General features: G+C 37.8%; 3 protein-coding genes across 6 annotated transcripts in view; 1 reads left to right on the top strand and 2 right to left on the bottom strand.

Annotated features, from left to right (window-relative positions):
* LOC109628831 (connector enhancer of kinase suppressor of ras 2-like) overlaps positions 1-5,236 on the top strand; it is a 28,793-nt gene extending 23,557 nt beyond the window's left edge. For all 4 annotated transcript variants that reach the window (XM_069510043.1, XM_069510042.1, XM_020086247.2 and 1 more), the window contains exons 19-22: positions 343-443; positions 534-1,020; positions 3,844-4,043; positions 4,151-5,236. In XM_069510043.1, coding sequence (XP_069366144.1) covers positions 343-443; positions 534-1,020; positions 3,844-4,043; positions 4,151-4,198 — 836 coding nt within the window. In that variant the 3' untranslated portion in view covers positions 4,199-5,236. The remainder of the gene's footprint in view (positions 1-342; positions 444-533; positions 1,021-3,843; positions 4,044-4,150) is intronic.
* Positions 5,237-8,215: 2,979 nt separating this feature from the next.
* On the bottom strand, positions 8,216-9,200 carry LOC109628396 (olfactory receptor 52D1-like). The gene has a single exon (XM_020085479.2). The coding sequence runs from the start codon at positions 9,198-9,200 to the stop codon at positions 8,259-8,261; it is 942 nt and encodes a 313-aa protein (XP_019941038.2). The 3' UTR covers positions 8,216-8,258.
* Positions 9,201-13,306: 4,106 nt separating this feature from the next.
* LOC109646720 (olfactory receptor 51L1-like) lies at positions 13,307-14,819 on the bottom strand. Its single transcript, XM_020112488.2, has one exon. The coding sequence runs from the start codon at positions 14,810-14,812 to the stop codon at positions 13,844-13,846; it is 969 nt and encodes a 322-aa protein (XP_019968047.1). The 5' UTR covers positions 14,813-14,819; the 3' UTR covers positions 13,307-13,843.
* Between the last annotated feature and the right edge of the window lie 3,718 nt (positions 14,820-18,537).

The raw sequence follows: 18,537 nt of genomic DNA, 5'->3' as shown, positions 1-18,537 counted from the left end.
GAGAGCAGGTTTGTCATTGAAGGCTTCTTCCTGCACAAGCAAGTTGTTAAATTAGATCCTTAACACCCCCAGAAGTCTTAGCTGGAAGTTCTCGCATCTTAGATTCATCCTCACCCTCCGATTCGGACCGATCACACCTACATCACACCAACGCTGCAGCTACACCTTTCAGAACGCTCATCCACGGGCGCAGGCAGCTGATTATTCTGACACGACACAGCAGTTTGATTTTTGTACTAACTATAAGCATTTGAACGGTCTCTCAGTCCTTCATGTTGCATTTAAAGAGCTTGGTTTTGTATGCGTTACAGAAATATGACAGGATCTGTTTGTTTATGACAGATTACTGGAGTGAGAGTGATCATGAGGACATGGAAATGCCCTCGATGCCTAAACAGGACAGTCCACCACCACCTTATGACACCTTTCCCAGAGCATCCTCAGTGAGTTTGTCAGCCTGCAGTTGAAAAGATACACTGGTCATCACCCTATGTCGCAGACGTCGCTTTCTTTTACTAACAATCTGTTCATAGGCGAGTCCGTACCTGGAACCGAAACGAGGCCATCTCTCGTCGTCTGACACGTTCCAGTCCCGCTCTTCTCATGAAGAGTTCCACTCGGAGCCTCACGAAGGAAGCATCAGCAACAACAGCATCTCCCCCGGGCAGAAGACGAGCAGCCATCGAAACTCGTGGCATGACCAGATGGACAGCAACACGAGGATGCACTACCTCCAGACGTTCCCCGTGGAGGAGTCCCTGCTATCTGATGACAGGGACCAACTGGCGATTGAGTACCGCAGGCAGTCCACCCTGCCCGCACCACGCAGCCTGATGCAAGAACAATACAGAGCCCTGCCTCTGCCCCTCAGGGCCAGCATCGATTCAGAGACGGGTGGAAAACCCCGCAGCTTCACGCTACCAAGGGACAGTGGGCTCCACGCCATCCTGGCCGCCACTGCAGCTGCATCAGATCCAAGAGAGACCCAGCACTACCAGCGGGACCGGGTCAGAGACACAGGTCAGCAACACATGTACCACAAGCATAGACAATTCAAATAAAGTCGAATCGTAATAGAAGTAAAACATGTTTTTGACTAAGCAGTAATCTGATTAATAGAAAACTGATTGAGGTGTAAATTAGATTAGATTAGATCGAACTTTATTGATCCCTTGGGAAGACTCCCTCAGGGAAATTAAAAAATCCATCAACATTACACGAAATGGAAACAAATAATAAAAATAATAAGAGACAAATAGTAAAAAAGACAATGTAAATGTTGTGTGCATGGTTGTTTGTCTCTGTGTGTCAGCCCTCTGACCGGCTGGTGACCTGTTCAGGGTGAACTCTGCCGTTGGCCCAATGCCAGCTGGGGTTGGCTCCTGTGAATTACATAATCAGAGAAATGCACTTACTAAATAAAGTAATTATTATTTCCAACTCTACAGTTCACCACACATGATAATGGAGCTCTTTTCTTTTCTGTGTACAGAACTTAACAACAGATTATTTATTTGTTCATATTTCTCACAGATGCTCCTGCAGTTCTTTGTTGGTTTATTTGTCAGCAGGTAGATTTCCACCAAAGCTGGTGGAGGGATGGATTGTGGGCCTGGGCAGGACCCATTAAATCTTGGTACAGATGCCAATTAAACTTATTTAGTGGGCTGATTTTTTTTTTGTGTGTACAATTTGGTGGGGATCAATTATTTCATATTTCTTAAAATGTTTCATTTCACAATTGTTTTTTGTTGTTCAACTACAGCCCTTCTAGCTGACATACTATGTGCTGCTGTATAATTCTGTCTTAAATTTTATTTATTTTTTTAGAAGAAGAGAAAAATATACCTTACATTGGTACCTTAATACCATGTCCTGCACTTTAGACCAAGGACACTAGCAGAGAAGTCAAAATACACAAGAAGTTATGAGTTGTTACAATTTCGAGATCACTGGGACTTGTATGAGAAAATGATGAACAGTATACACCTATATATAAGCACCAGTGTTAAATGACTGAATATTTGATTCGTCTTTTCATCTGCATGGTGTTGAGCAAGTGAACTTATTTGTCGTCAGTAATTCAATTAAAGCCGCAAACAGGAGAGTCAGCGCCGGGAAATGTCAGAGGTCGAATACTGGCTGTCATTGCTGTATTGGATTGGATTTGCAGCCAGCCCATTTGCTGCCCCTCAAACACCTCCAGGGCACTTGTCTATGTGAGATGAAATTTAGTGTCTTATTTGATACTGATTTATCTTGGCAGTTCACTCTCACTCTCTCACTCACATACACACACTCAGTCTTTCTCTCTCTTTTCTCCTCTCTTGCCCAATCGAGATGTCATTGTGCCTCTTGGCGCGGTTGGGATGGTGAAGCGAGGAGGAATCCTTTCAGCCAGTGTTAATGTTGGATTCTGAACAGGATAAAGAAGCATGCCCAGGGCCCCTCTCTTCTTGTCCTCATTTATCTTACAGTTCACTCTCTCCACCGTTGCCTGCGACGAAGGGAGACAAACACAAAACAAGCGGCAAATAAAGCATGATACATTTCAAGGCACAGCCAGGCCGCGTCAGAGCGCTTCAGAACCTGCCACCCTGTTTCTGAAACACAAAATAGAGTGACAACGGATTCAGCTATAGTGTAGTATTAGTATCATCTCAACAGAGGGCAGTGTATCCTAACAGGAGACATGCGGGTGCTGGTAGGTTATTGGCTCCTGTGCTGTGGAAAATTACATATGACGAAATTAATAATTTATTTGAAAATATAAAGGTCCTGAGAATCTATGAGGACCATTCATATGTTAAACAAGAGAGGAGTCATCAGTGCATTGTGATGAGGAGCAATAGGAGGAAAATGGGCCATAAATTTGGCTCCCATAACCAAAATAAGAAAGCATTAATTAATAAAGTATTTTTAATTTGAAGTCTAAGATGTATTTATGGCAACAAACTTTACATTGGATACTTATTTTTCATCCAAATCATAAAAACAGATTTTCATTTTAAGATAGTTTTATTTTTATTTGCAGTATTGTATTTGCAGCTGGGTACTGTATCGGGCATCATGATGAAAAACTTCAGTAGCTAGCAGCTGAAAGGATTATTTAGATTTATTAATACATCAATCAACAGAATTGTATTTAACAATTATTCAAATTGGGAAAAGTTGCCAAACAATAATGGTTCCAGCATCTTAAAAAATATGTGTACCTGCTTTTAATAAAGTAATTTTTAAGTAAATATTTTTTGATTTGACTTATGGTCAAACACAATTTTAAAGATTCACAATCCAAAAAAATATATATTTCAGGAAATAATTACAATATAAGATTTATCTGGAATAAAAATTAGTCAATAATCTTCTCCCAGAATAAAATGATTTAAAATATTCTGCACATTGAACGATTAGAAAAGTAAAATGCTGAAATGTTTTTTTGTTTTGCTTTAACATTCATACATTACACAAAAAACCAAGAGAATTGTTTCTTGTTTCTTGTGGTAATTCAGTGCCTTTGATTGTGATGTGTGTGAGTATGTGCAATATTTATTAATAAGTACCTTCAACAGCCCCTTACTAGTATCAGCTCTCTGCCATTTCATGGCAGGCAGGTGGGCAGCGTGTGGACAGAGAGAGGCTGCTTGCAATTTCATATGATGGGGTGCTGAGAGATCCACTGCTACAATTATTTTGTTGAATATCTCCAGTGTTTTTATCTGAGAAGAAGAATTCTTTGTGTGTTATTTACTTTTTTGTAAAATAAAAGGTGAGAAAACTCAACCCTCACTTCAGTTTATTAAGAAAACCTTGTTGTTTATCTTTGCTTGGCTTTCACGCCAGGTCGTGGACGGGACTGCAGGATGCAGGCAGACTCTCTGGGGGATTTGTATCGGGCTCTGGAGCAGACAAATCTGTCCACGTCGGCTGATCAGAGATCAGCCAGCCGCCTGGAGTATAAGCGTTCATTTGTCCGCCGAGTTAATGACCCCCTGCTAAATGACAAGCTTCATCGCCTCCGCATCCTCCACAGCTCACTGAAGGTATAACTACATGTTTAAAGCATTTATATTCTTATTATATATATATATATATATATATGTATATATGTTTTGTATTTGCCTAATCAGTTACTCCATTTTAATTGCAGAATGTCCCTCTTCAAGACACAAACCGATCCTTGGGTTTTTTAGGGTAACCTGTCAGGATCAAATGCCTCACACAGCCAGCATTCCTTCGCTGGAGATAAAAAGGCACCAAAAATCTTTTTCCCTGCTTGACCTGTCCATCTGTTCTCCTTTTACTTACTGCGCAGGAGCTCCGTCTGACCTCGCCGTTTTCAAGATGAGGGCTGTCACTAGAAGGCAAAATAAGATGTCTGGCTTGACAGACTGAATTTGTGGGCTCATCAAGGTTTCTGACTGGCATTTAAGCACTTTGTGTCCTCTTTGAGATTTGTCGGAGAGCTTTGTAATTCATCGCTCACATGCATGGCCACCTCCCTTCACTGCAACAACATGCAGGGGAGTCGTGTACAGCTGCTCTGAAAGGCTTTGACAGAGGAATTGATAACAAAGCTATTGGATGTACACAAAATTTTGTTATGCATGTGTGTATGAATATTGGGTACGTTTGTTCCATGGGTTTACAGGGTGTTAAACACACACACATATATATACACATATATATATGTGTGTATATGTGTAATATTACATTACTACAGCAACAGTGACTTGGGGTACTTACAGTATACAAATAGTAAAACAAGTTCTGTGCCTCAGTGGTTGTGAATGTACGTTGTACTTCTCAAAGAAAGACAAGGGATGATGAAGATAGGAAGCTCTTCCTCCAAACAAGGGCACAAAAATAAAATGCTAGGCAATAATGAAATAGTCTTGTAAATTTCAAAGGAATGATGAGAATAGTTGTCTATTTTTGTATGCATGCCGTCTACCTGATTGTTTGTAAAACGGTTTTGTATTTCTCAGTGAGTCCACCCCTCTACCACATTGTGTTTCTAAGACTTATTTTACAATTTGCCCCCAGAGAGGTTCTTTTTTTGAAGTGTTCCCCACAGAAAGAGGAAGAACTGTATTTATTGAGTGTTTAATGTACAAGCATGCTTTGTATAACTAAAACACATTACCATGCCAATTGACTGACATTTCTCAAGTGTGCCACATTGTAGCTCCGTTTCTCTTTTTTATTAAATAAAGTATGACACGGGCACACACAAGACACACTGTTACATGTTTTATTTTTACATTCTCCTCCCTCCAGCAGATGTACTGTCCTAACAGGATGATGATAAGATGCAAACAGAAAACACATATTCCTGGTTTGTACAAGCCTCAGGCCGTCTTAGGAGATAGGAGACCATCGGATATGGTAAGTGATAATTAATATAATTACACAGGGGAGCTAGTGCAAACACACACTAGGGTGTGAAAAAACGAATCTCAAAAACAGAATAAGCTTGTAAAGGTGAAGTAGAAATAAATATGTCCAATGTTGGTATTTTAACTGTGAAAAGAGTGGTGTGGTTCTGAAGCCACGAGGAACTTGCAGCAGTCCTCTGACACCTGCACTGAGTCAGCCCAAAGTAGATTATCAACACATCAACGTATATTAATATCCTATAAGATATTTACAGTTGACATTTAGACTGAAACAACAAATCCAGCAGGTAAAATCTTGCTATTCTAAATGTTTGTTGTTTTTTAACAGAAGCTTAGTATAGTTCAGTTACTTCCTTATGACAGCAGGAGATTGTGGTTACAGAAATGGATATATGAATGGATAGCTAGATAGACAGATAGATAGAGAGACGGATAGATAGATAGACAGAAGTAAATTTAGGATTTAGATTCCTTTCATTTTCAAGAAAAAGGACATATATACCTCATATTATGTATTAGTATCATTTTAATTCTTATTTTTTCTCCTCAGTTTATTATTTTGTTTGAATCTTTGTGTCAGTGCACAATCTTGGAAAGACCAACATAGTCCAAAACACACGGAGCACAATCTCATACATTGTCACCACAAGAGGGCAGTGAAGCCTCTTTACTGGCCTCTGCATCAAGCAGCAAAGCCATGAGCGCAGACACTATACAGTACAAACATACATAATGATAGTAATGCTTTAAAGTCATCTACCGTCTATTTACTTTATTATAAAAATATCACTCATTGCTGAATAGTAACTGTATTAATGTAGTGACATTAGAGAACAGCGTTAAAGATAATAGCAAGTGTGCTTAAGGTTTGAATACCACAAAATGACAGTTAATCCCATGTCATTAGTCAAAGTGTCTGCACACACTATGGTGCTGATGGCAAGATAGACCAACTGCATTTAAATGTATGTTGCATAGTTTATGGATTATACAGTCTCCAATAATATATGTAGATTATATCTCCAGAGAGAATATATTAGAGAGCCAGGACAACCCAGTTAATTACATTGAAAGTTTTTTATTTAATGTTCCTGTTCTATCAGAGTTTTATCATGAACTAATAGTTTCTTAGTGCCGTAGGGAGAACGTGAATTTGAAAGCAGTATCGACTTGTTCATGTTGCTCTTGAGTAACAGAAGATCTGCTGTACACTGAACTGTCATATAACGTATTAAACAATACTTGACCTTCAGTCTTGATGGTTATGAAACGTTTAAAATGTATCGTTAATCTTCTAACTTTCTCAACTGAACTAAAAATGGCCTGAGATTTGGCTTAGCAGCGAATGATTTGTGCCAGATGAGTCAGTCAGATACTCAGCCATGGGTAGCAGACTCTTTATGTGTGTAACATTTCCAGTGATGTAGTTTGTTACTTCACATATGTTGTAGCTCTTGATGAATTTTATCTACAGTCTACAGCGATTATATAACCTCCATTCAAGGGTTGCAAGACCAAGAACCCAACTATCACGCAGGAGACTGCAGCTGTGGTGGAGGAGGGCACACAAGAGCAGTGTCCTTAATGCAAGAAATGTGCCTGCTCAGAGAAACAGCGGTGAGTGGAGCTTCCTGTCAGAAACTGGCAGTGCGAATATTTAAGGTGCAACACACACACACACACACACACACAGATGGGTCTCCATGACTTCATTACATTGTCCCCTGAAGACTCTAACATTAACCATAGTTACTACTTGTCTGACCCTAAACCTAAAACATATCTTCATTCAAATATGAAAAGGTCTTTTGTTATGGGGACTTGCTTTCTGTCCCCATAAGAAAGACAAGTACCCAACATAAGTAATATCTACACCACACACTCACGCAAATGAGTGTATATATAATGTATGTGCATTTGCATGACAGTGTGTATGGGTAAATCATTTTTTGTATTTAATTTGTTTCTTCTGATCAATGTTGTAATTACTGTTAATTATTGATTTAGTTCTCAGTTACACATGGCATCTATTGCTCTTCTGTCTGTCCTGGGAGAGGGACCCTTCACATTTGTTTCTCTCTAAAGTTTCTATGTTTTTTCCCCCGTTAACAGGTTTTATTTATGGTAGTTTTTCTTTACTCTTGTTGAGGGTTAAGTGCAGAAGATGTCACACCTTGTTAAGCCCTATGAGACAAATTGTGATTTGTGAATATGGGCTATACAAATAAAATTTGATTGATTGATTGAATTTGTTAATAATCATATTGATTCATTTACACATAAAATACTGAACACCAAACTAATATTTGTTTGTTAATCTTTTACACTGGAAATGATTTTCCCCCTCTTTTCACCCCCCTCTCCATCATTTATGATCCTAACTCCTAAAAAAGAGACTTTAGATTTCCATCACCACTTTTATTCTTAACTGAAACACTGCATCAACCAAGACAAGTAAACAAACAGTGGCTTTTTTACAGACAGGACAATGTGTGAAAGACAAAGATGTGTTTTAACATTTCACTGCTACAGGCCTATATTGTATATTTACATCAAGACAGGTGAGACAGTATGTGTTTACAGCATTACTGCGTTATAACTCATGGTCCGTGGAAGATAAGACATTCAATTACTGTACATGCACAAAGCCTGAGCTACAGCCTGCTGATGCTGTGGTAATTCCGAGAGGCATGACATGCATTAGAAACAGTCCACATGTTTCTGTGCATCGGCAGGTCTGCTTTTGCAAATCCGATTAAACAGCAGGAGATTACGACTGTCATGTTTCTTCACCAGAGGCCTCAGTATTCCTGGCACCAAGCAGGAGGCTCTTTTACAATAACAACAGCCCTCTTGGCATTACATCATTCGCACTTGCCTACTTTTTCTGCTGAAATGCTTAAACAGTTGCACTCTTATGCCTTTGATACCCAAACCATAGATTGCTGGATTAAGGATGGGTGGGAATATCAAAAAGTACAATGATAAAAACAACTTTATTCCGTAAAGCAGGTTACTAGTGTTGAATCGACTTTGTGCTATTTCAAAAAAACACCCGATGGTGAAGTTAGCGATTGCTAGTAGGTGCGGCATGCAAGTCTTTAAGGCTTTGAAACCAGATTTGCTGAATGAAAGCGCACATATTCTTAGGATGTGTACATATGAATAAAAGATCATGATTAGCTGTGGTAATGCACAGACACCTACAGATAATAGGCCAATTATGTTAATAACAGAAGTATCTGTGCAGGCAAGTTTCACCAGAGGGTAGTTAACACAGTACAACTTCTCAATGGTTCTCTTACAAAACCTCAGCTGAAGAGTGAAAATGAAAACAATTAAAAATGCCAGCAAGGGGTACAGCCACATGAAAATGATGAGTTTCACAAGTCTCTGTGACATGATCGCATGATATGGCAGCGGGTAACAAATGGCCACATATCTGTCATAACTCATCACAGCGAGAATTGTGAATTCAATGATGACAAATGAGTGAACGGCGTAGATCTGTGTCTGACACAGCGACAGAGATATCTCATAGGAGTGTGACAGCATGATGCTCAGCACTGCCGGCAGCAGAGCGGTGCCTCCATACAATCCATTCACAGCCAGGTTACACAGCAGCAAATACATCGGCTCATGCAGGTGCTTTTCACGATAGACAAGTCTAATCAATGCAACATTTTCAACAATAATAGTTATGTATAAAATCAGGAAAATGCAGAAGTACAGCAGCTTCAGGTCCTTCATGCCATAGTAATCAGATAGAAGGAAAGACGTCACTTCAGAGAAATTCGTCATTCTTACAAACTCAGAATACAGAATCTACTGCAGAGTGTTGCACTATGTACACTGACCCCCACCCATCTGTGTCTAACTGTTGCAAGCAGCCTTTTACCCTTTACTCTTCTTCCCCTATGGAATTAAGTCAGGTGATCATTCGTCAAATCCTTACTCTTCACTATTGTACTTAATGAGGGTGTTGCATGCATGAATCTTATTCTTCACTGCAAAGCAATTAACTGACCCATATATTTTATTAGATAGTGATTATGTTAAGGTTAGTTCCAATCGTTTATGCTTAAATGTACACTGCAGGTCAATTGAGCGTGATGTACAAGGTTTAGGTTAGGGTAAGAACAACTTACTGAAATCTCTATGTTTATTAAGGAATACATGTATAAGTATCTTGATTTATCTTTACACTGTTATTTAATTATTGTTTGATTATATATTGTAAAGAGTATTTTCCTCTTTATTCAGTGAAACTATAGATTTTACAAAACACAGAGGAGAGGAGTCTGTTTTTGACTTTGCATCAGTTTGCCTTTACACTTAGGAAGCTGGCACTATACTGCAAATGGATTATATTGAATATATAACATGCAACTACAATGCATGTTAAATATTCCCAATCCTCAGTGTTTCACACAGACATCTATACACATGGGCCTGACACCCAGAGGTGATATTCCCAATCTGTGACCTACTGAATTGTACAATGGCTGCAGTTCTGTTTATATGATCAACACTGAAGTTATAATGGTCATAGACGCTGCCTGAAGCTGCAACAAAGGGTGAAATAAAATATAAGATAGGATAAAAATGATGAAATGAATAAAAACAACTGTAGCACACACAAATGCGTGTGGGAAAATAAGGGTCTTAAGTTTTAAGTCTTAAATCTCCTGTGAATCATCGACAATGGATCGCAGTATCAGTTGATAATCGTTGATTATGATTACAACTAGAATGCTTGCATATACAATATGTCTATTACATATACTACTATTACTGGCAATACCAAGATTAAATTACAATTTATATATCGATACAACTGAATTTATGTCTCTCATGAATCTTGTAAATATAGTTTTTATGTGATATGTTCCACGCATATTTGAGGGAGAAGGATCATTAACTTGCAGCTCTCTCTGAGGTTTTTACATTTTTTCCCGCTGTTAATTGTTGTTTCCTTACTCTTGTTGAGGGTTAAAGGCAGAGGAAATCTCACCTTGTTAAGTCTTATGAGGCAAATTGGGATTTGAGATTTGGTGATACAAATAAAGTTTTATTTGATTAATTGAGTTTGATTTTAAATGTATCAACAAATGGGGAGTAGTTTACTGTAAAAGACTGACTGTTCACCACTTCAGCCTCGACCGAGGAGCTGCCAGGGGCGAGCGATCAGAGGATCTGAGAGATCGGGGAGTGTAAAGAGGTCAGGGGTATTTTTTCAAACTATACACAGCTGAACCGCTACGAAAGGAATCATATATGAAATCATGTTAAGTGTGTGTCTGTAAACTGGAGTGTTATCCCTTTCATGTTATAGCTGAAACTGGCATATCACATAACTCCTGTTTTAATTATTAAGATTCTTTTATTGACCCCGCTCAGATAGGGTCCCTTCACTTTGAATTTCTTCGATTATCTTTTTAAATCGATCTTATATGCAAACAATATTCATAATAACCTAATACGCAATTAAACACAAGTGTATACGGGTTACACTTGCGTTTCATCATATTAACACCAAGTTAATTTATTCTCCAGGTATTGTGCGTGGGTCAACTTTGGTCTCACTGTCATTTTGAAGCACATCCTAATTGCTTCCAAGGGGATGTCATACACAGACCGCTAATGAGCATATTTATACATTTAGCTGCCTCCTGGTCTCCCTCGCTAAATGAGACAAACAAAAAATGACAACAAAAATGTTTGTTGTGGAAAATCTGCTGATCAATGGTCAAGGATAAAATCAAAAATCATCCACACCACATCTGTGCATGATGCTCTCTCATATTCTGAAGTCTGCTTTCCTGCAGTCACACTTTAAACCCCAACAGATCATTTAATCTATGGGTCTGCTTGTTCCTAAACAATCAAATGTATTTTCTAGTTATGGAGACAGTAGTGCCTGCTTACGCAGTCTCATATCTGTGATGTCTAGGGAGTGAAGCCTTTGACCTTCGCCACGCTCTCGCACTTCCCAAACACAACAGCCTGTTGCACTATGCCCCAGAGAGGACAAGAGACAGTGTCTAGGAAAATTCCATAGCAACGTTCACATAACAAAACAAAGTTAACTTATTTACATCCACATGTGTAATATCTATAAAACATTTGCAATAACCAGAATACACTTGTCACTTTGACTTTTCCACTTGCATCCTCACACTACCTGTCTACCTTTTTTTAATTTGTGCCATTTGCGATTTGTTTTGTTTTCTTATTTGTCATAGTGTGTTTTGATTTGTCAGGGACACTGTAATATATTCTTAGTCACATTGTAAAGGCCTCCACATATTTGCTCACAGGGGCTTAGGTTTAATATTTGTTGTGATATTAGCAAAGTTAGTACTGTGTGTATTCATTCTTATATGATATGGTATGATAACCATTACACCAGGAATTTCTGTAATTTGCTGCTTTTTACAGATGCTAAAAGCCTGCATACGCTTTGGTTTGGAGTCAAGTCTAAGATTATGTGCAATATCACTGTGAATTTCCAGTATCCATGTATAGTGTTTACATTTTTCTTTATCTCTCTCTCTCTATATATATATATATATATTATGTATATTTTTATACTTATTTTATTATTTTTAATTTAATTTAATTTTTTTCTCTATCTTAATGTTCTTCCTCGGCTGTAATGTCCAAATTTCCCCAGTGTGGGATGAATAAAGTCTATCTTATCTTATCTTATTATTAACTGATAACTAATAATTAGTTGCTAATTAACTCGCCAAAATCCCACCAAAGAATACAAAATGACAAATATACCAAAAACTGTAAAACAAATGGCCAGATCAATTTAAGAAGTTAGTGCTGTCACACGCCTTATCCTTTAGAGTATACTGTATATTATACTGTCTGTGAATAAACAAAATCTATGTTAGGCCTATGTACACACCCTGTAAACTAGGACAAGGTATTAACCTAATTGTTTCAGTGTCACCTTAATGACTCGCATTGAGTTCTTTGTTCAAAGTTTAATGCGCTCACACATTCAGCTGTGTCACTTTTGGGCCCTGTCATGATCCTGTGCTGCAGGAGACACTGGTCAACACCAACCCTTTTAAATCAGAGAGATGACATCCACCTCACTCTCTGACCCCTCCATTTTTATTTCATCAGTCAAGCTTCATTTTCAAATTAATCTCATTCTCCTTCATCTTTTTGTTTTCTTTATTCTGGGTTCAACTTTAAATTAAATGAAACCTTGTGTTTGATTCCAATCAAATATAATTGTTAGTACTTTGATTGTAGACATTCATTACCTACTCAGTTGTTAAGATAAATAATTGATTCCCTTTGAATCCCACCCAATGCTGCTTATGTTTTTTTTTTATTTCAGTGACATGTCCTATATGTCTGAATATTTGATAATTCTGTTCATTGTTGCTTCTTTAATTATTTAATAAAGTGAATAACGTCACATACTTTTCAGGAATTGTGCACAAGCCTTTCCCTCAGTGTGTAAGTGTGTCATCTGAGACAGCTGCTGCAGATGTTTCTACAGATGTTTTACGATGTATGTATAACAAACTTAGCTGTAACTGTTACCAACAGTGTGTGACTCTGTGTTTTTCATGCACCACAGAGCTTGAGAGAGGATGTTTCCATGCTTTGTAATTCAGAGTGTTAAAATGAGCTGATATGATTTATATACATGTATAAAATGTGTTTTAAAGGATTAACAGTTGTTTGGTCGACCAAGATATCATTTCACTGGGATGTGACGGGTGATCATATAGGTTACGCATGTATCAAATGTGAATTGAAAAACTGTCTGTTCAAACAATAATTTTTTTAATTTAAATCATGTATTCATGGTATGGTTTAAATACTAATCAAACAAAGTCACAAATTAGAATACATAACATTTATTTCAGGTACATAGGACAAATAATTGCTTCCCACATGTATTATTGTTGGTATAATAACTAGTTGATTCCATAATATAAACCTTGAAAAAAGTGAAAAGTGGAGGGAGGTTACACAGTGAACTAAAAGAGGGTGGAGAAAAAAAGTCAGGAGCATTTGCGGTCACTTGTTACAACTGTCATATTTTGACAAAGTACCTTTTATCAATTATATTTTGATCATGCAATACATATAACCAAAACAAGTACTCATACAGTGACTGATAACTAAAATGCAACATCACTCTTATTCATTAAATGTGAGTAAATACAATCACCTACAGTGAAAAGTATATTTCATGCCTTTATACTTGTTACATACATTAGATTCATGAATCATTATGTTAAGCAATACCATCATGTTCATATTTGAAATATGCATTTTTGTTTTCCACTTTCACATTAAAACCATAGCTTTAAATGACAATATAGCACATATTACTACTATTACTATAATTTATTATAATTTCGATACAAACCCTAAATTATCATAGAAAAGAAAGAGGTAATAGTCTATACAGAAGCTATAGTCACTGCCTTTGCTAACAGTGTCGGCAGCATCTTATACCTAAAAAACAGTTTCAGTAGAGTAACTCTGACCATTTGAGTACCGAGCCCATACAGCATGGGGTTGGTAATGGGTGGAAGGATAACAAAGTACAAAGACAGGAAGATGCGTGCCTCAACAGCTAAATGACTCATGTTAAATCTGGATTGGACAATTTCAAATAAGGAGGCGATGGTGTAGTTTGTCAACGATAATAAATGTGGGAGGCATGTTTTGAAAGCGTTGCGCTGAGATTGTCTCGACAACTTCCGACACACTCTTGAAATTTGTGCATAAGAGAAAACTATCATCATGATCTGGGGCAAAACAGTAAACATAATAAGTACAAGTCCCACAATGCTTATGTACGGTGGAGGCGAACAGGAGTTTTTGACCAGTTCCATGTTCACACAGTACAGTTTCGGCAGCACTTTCCCACAGAATCTCAGCCGTATGGTCAGTGAGTAGAAACCTCCAAACACAACAGCTGGGTATATGCCTGCTAATACAGCAAGCTTGCCTGCCTTTGAATTAGATATGATGCTGTGGTAATGCAGTGGGTTACAGATGGCAACAAACCTGTCGTATCCCATAGCAGCTAAAATGCAAAATTCAGCACATGCATATGTGTGCAAGAAATAGACTTGAGCGATGCACCACTTTATGGTTATTTCATGTGTCTCAGATAAGAGCACAGCCATTATTGTGGGTAACAACGCGGTGCTGCCATATATTTCATTGATGGATAATATACAAGGGAACACATTCATGGGCTGATGCAACTCTTTGTTTTGGCTTATGACAGTAATGAGCAGTACGTTCAAAAAGATAATAGTGAGATAAATCAGGAGGAATAGAATAAACATCCAGTACTTGTAGTTTTCCATGACAGCATATGCAGTCATTGTGAATGTTAGTGTTGTCTCGTTGTACATCTTTCAGTTGAACTCTGAAAAGAAAATATTGCATTTTAACAAATTCTTTCTCTCCAAAAGACAAAGGCATCATATACATTTTGTAATATGGTTAGAACACACACATAAGAAAAGGGAAGATTCAAGTTTTATGAATGTAGAAATATAAGATACTAATAGGGTAAATTCATAGCTTAAAATATATTATAAGTGAGTGACCAATAATTTATGACAAAGTTTAGGGTTTTACAAAACATTTGAATCTATGTTGCAGAAAAATATTAAACAAATTAAATACAGAGATATCTGTCAAAACTACTGATTCATAAACTCACATTCAGGAACTGGTAGAGGCTTCAGTTGCCCCTGTGATCTCCTTCCTCTTCATGCAGTGGAAGTCTGTCGCTCCACGGTAGGTGGCCTTTTAACATTGCTGTTTGGCCAGTGGTGCACCGATGTCCCCAGCCAAGGTGTGTTTTTCATGAATGTGTTACTTGTTGCCACGGATACCAAAGTTAAATCCCTCTTCTTCACAATAAAAAAGTGTTTGGTGAGGAAAAGACAATTTACTCACATTGATTTAGACACCTGCTTTGTGAAGGGGACATACAAGACATGAATGATGAGTATTCATTATATAGTATTTTTACCACTATAAAAGCATTGCATATGATGATTGTACTGTTCTCACTTAGAAATCCCTTGCCTCATTCTTCACATGCACTTTAAACTACATGCATGACTTAAATATCACATCCATTCTGACATAGACCAGAATTTCGGAACTTCTGGTTGTTGCGTGTCTTATTTAGCTTACACTATAAATATTTTTGTAACCTGGACTTAACTGCAACCGGAATAAAACAAAATCCAATCCAAAAATGGTTCAATAAAGGGCAACTGGACTTGATCATAGATACTTGAAGTCCAGAAAACTGCCTTAGTGGTTAATAGTCATTTAGGAGAGCGTATTGCAATCCTGAATATCAGCAACTTGTGTTAAGACTTTAAAGGTACAGTGTGTAGAATTTTGTGATATCTAGTGTTGAAATTGCATGTTGTAGCTGAACACCCCTCACCTCACCCTCTCCTTCCAAACATGAAAAAGAACCTGCGGTAGCTTCAGTTGTCATAAAAACTCAAAAGGTGTTTGTCCAGTTTGGACTGATGTACATTCTATATAAAGTATTTAAATAGAAAGGGCATTTTCTTTTCCCCAAGAAAACTACAATTCATACAATTTAGATGAAACGAACTAGTGAAAACATCATGAGGATTATTCTACATTAAATTTCTGCCAATAGTTCCCTTTCACCTAAATCTTAAACACTGGACTTTTAACCTTCGTCTGACATGTTCTAAACATTACATTTTTCTTGAACCTTTCCACGTGCCCTCTAATAGTCAAGGAAATCAGTAAATAATGTACTGTGAATTTAAATGCTACTTCCTGTATTTATGTGTCAACAGTTTGTGGTTACAAGCAAGAACTACCACTGTTCAGGCGTTGGAAAACTTTCAATGCTAATAACCAACCATAAATGGATAAACACTCTCATTAGAGGTCATTGCTCCTCATTATGTTTCAATTCCTCTAGAAAGCAATTAGACACCACTGTTCTGTCATTACTGAGACCAGTCTGGACAGCACCTGGAGAATAGAGGCATATGAAAACAGTAATGACCTCCCTTTGGAGAATCCTAATGTAACTATGACGAAACTGCGTCCAAATTCAAAGCAATAATGAGTTCAGGTGTTTATTTCTGTGTAAGTGATCTAACTGGTCTCCACCTACCAACCAACCATACTTACAGTAGACCTTTGTTTGTATTTCATCAACATTTACAATTCTTTAAGACAGCCACTGTTTTATTTTATTTCACATAAAAGGTGTGTTTCAATCTTATGGGCTGCATCCTTCAGACTGTAAATAGGAAGTTTCATTTTGTAGGCTCCTTCAATTGTGGCTGACAAATAAGTCCTTTCATCCTTGAGAAACAAATGGTCAAACGGGTGGATCTTCTCCAGCCCAACCTCTCCAGGATTTATTGTGCTTCAGTGATGAACCGTTTTTCAAAGCGGTAATAACTTCCTAAAACAGCTAATGGAACATGTGTTACAAAACCAAGGGGCATTAAAACCCACTTGTCATGTCCAACTGCAGCTCTGTTGTTAGGCAGATCCTCTCATTTCAGTTTGGCCTTTGTGATCTATGCAACCCATGAAGAATTGACTTGAATTGAATGAATGAATAGGACTCATGGAGTTTAGTAGTAGCCCTCTGTTTACATGAGAACAATTGAAGTTGATATAACCCAAATACGCTGCGGAATAATTTATGTTTATTCGGGTTAATTGTGTGTAATGCACGAATAAACACAAACAGGAAGTGTTCCCCTGTTCTCCCCTGGAAGAGAGGAGAACTACTGGCTGAAGCTGCTGCGGAGAATGTTTTGTGGAAACACCAGAGAAGCCAGAGCTGTTGTACTGCTTGTGTGTGAGTCCACAACCCCATCATAACATTGGGCACAAAGGGAGTAAATTAAGCAAGTAGGGCGGATGTACTGTTTTCTATTGATTTCTTAAGAGAACGAACTAAGACTTTATGAGAGAATTATTTTTATGCTTTACATTTCTATACCGTAGAAACTCGCGGGACTTATGGCAAGGTATCTAATCCCACCTGGAATTGTGGACTAGTGTTTTACAAATGATGTACAACTCCATTCAAATACAGCTCCACAAGTTTAGAGTGTCTTTTAACAACAATTAAAATGATGAGTCAGTGTGTAAAGCTGGTCTTGGTCCTCTCATCCGCAATACATCTTCCTCTACTTCAGCAGGTCTCGAATTTGGCATTCTGATGTCTCTTTGGCTGTCTGTTGTAGGGTTGGACATGTTGTTTATAAGTCCTCTTCTAATCACTGGCCACAGCCCTCAAGTTAGCAGACTCATTGGGGGCCAATATATAGTGCGGACTGCTGTGGCTATGTCAACAGTTGTCTCCCACTTAATCAATATGCTAATGCAAATTAGGTTATATACTCAAAAAGTAAGTGATAATAATGTGGCAGTGGCTTTTGTTGAGTGTTGAGGGAGAACTCAGACATTTTACTAAAGTAAAAACAAATTTGAAAGAATTATGTTTAGGTGTTCCTGAGATATTACATTCAGAATGCTAAACAAGTGAATTGTACCACATGTAATGACATTTCCTACAGGTAGTCCTGATATATCACATTTACAGGAACATGAGACCATTGTGACCTTGACATTTGACCTTTAGCTTCCTTAGGCATATAAGGCATAGTGTGGTATAGTTAGACTGGTCAAAGGATTCAAACTGGCGCTGGTGCTGCTTTTACAAGCCTCTCTTTCTCTCTCTAGCCAGAGAGATAGAAAACAAAATATATGTAGTTAATTAAATACATTTGTTTTCAAAGAAGGAATGCCAGGGACTCAGTTAGTCTTACTCCTCATATGTTAGGACAGTCACCTGAGAATAATTTGTCTTGGATGTTTCTGCCAGGTGCCCAGATGAAGACTGACAAAACTGCTTCTCACTAACAACTCTACCACAAAACTAGTAATTTACATAACACAAATCCAAATACTCAATCAATTACACAACCCAGGAAGCAATAATATGTTGTAATATTGAGTAGGCGAGAAGCCTACTGTTGCTGAGATCCGATAGAGAACATGCTGCTTAATGTAGAAAAAGCTGCCCACTATGCTTATGGCC

Source organism: Paralichthys olivaceus, chromosome 15, assembly GCF_024713975.1.
Source record: "Paralichthys olivaceus isolate ysfri-2021 chromosome 15, ASM2471397v2, whole genome shotgun sequence".
NCBI classification, from domain to species: Eukaryota; Metazoa; Chordata; class Actinopteri; order Pleuronectiformes; family Paralichthyidae; genus Paralichthys; species Paralichthys olivaceus.
Note: the sequence above shows the minus strand (reverse complement) of the source record. Positions and strands in the feature narration are given on the sequence as shown.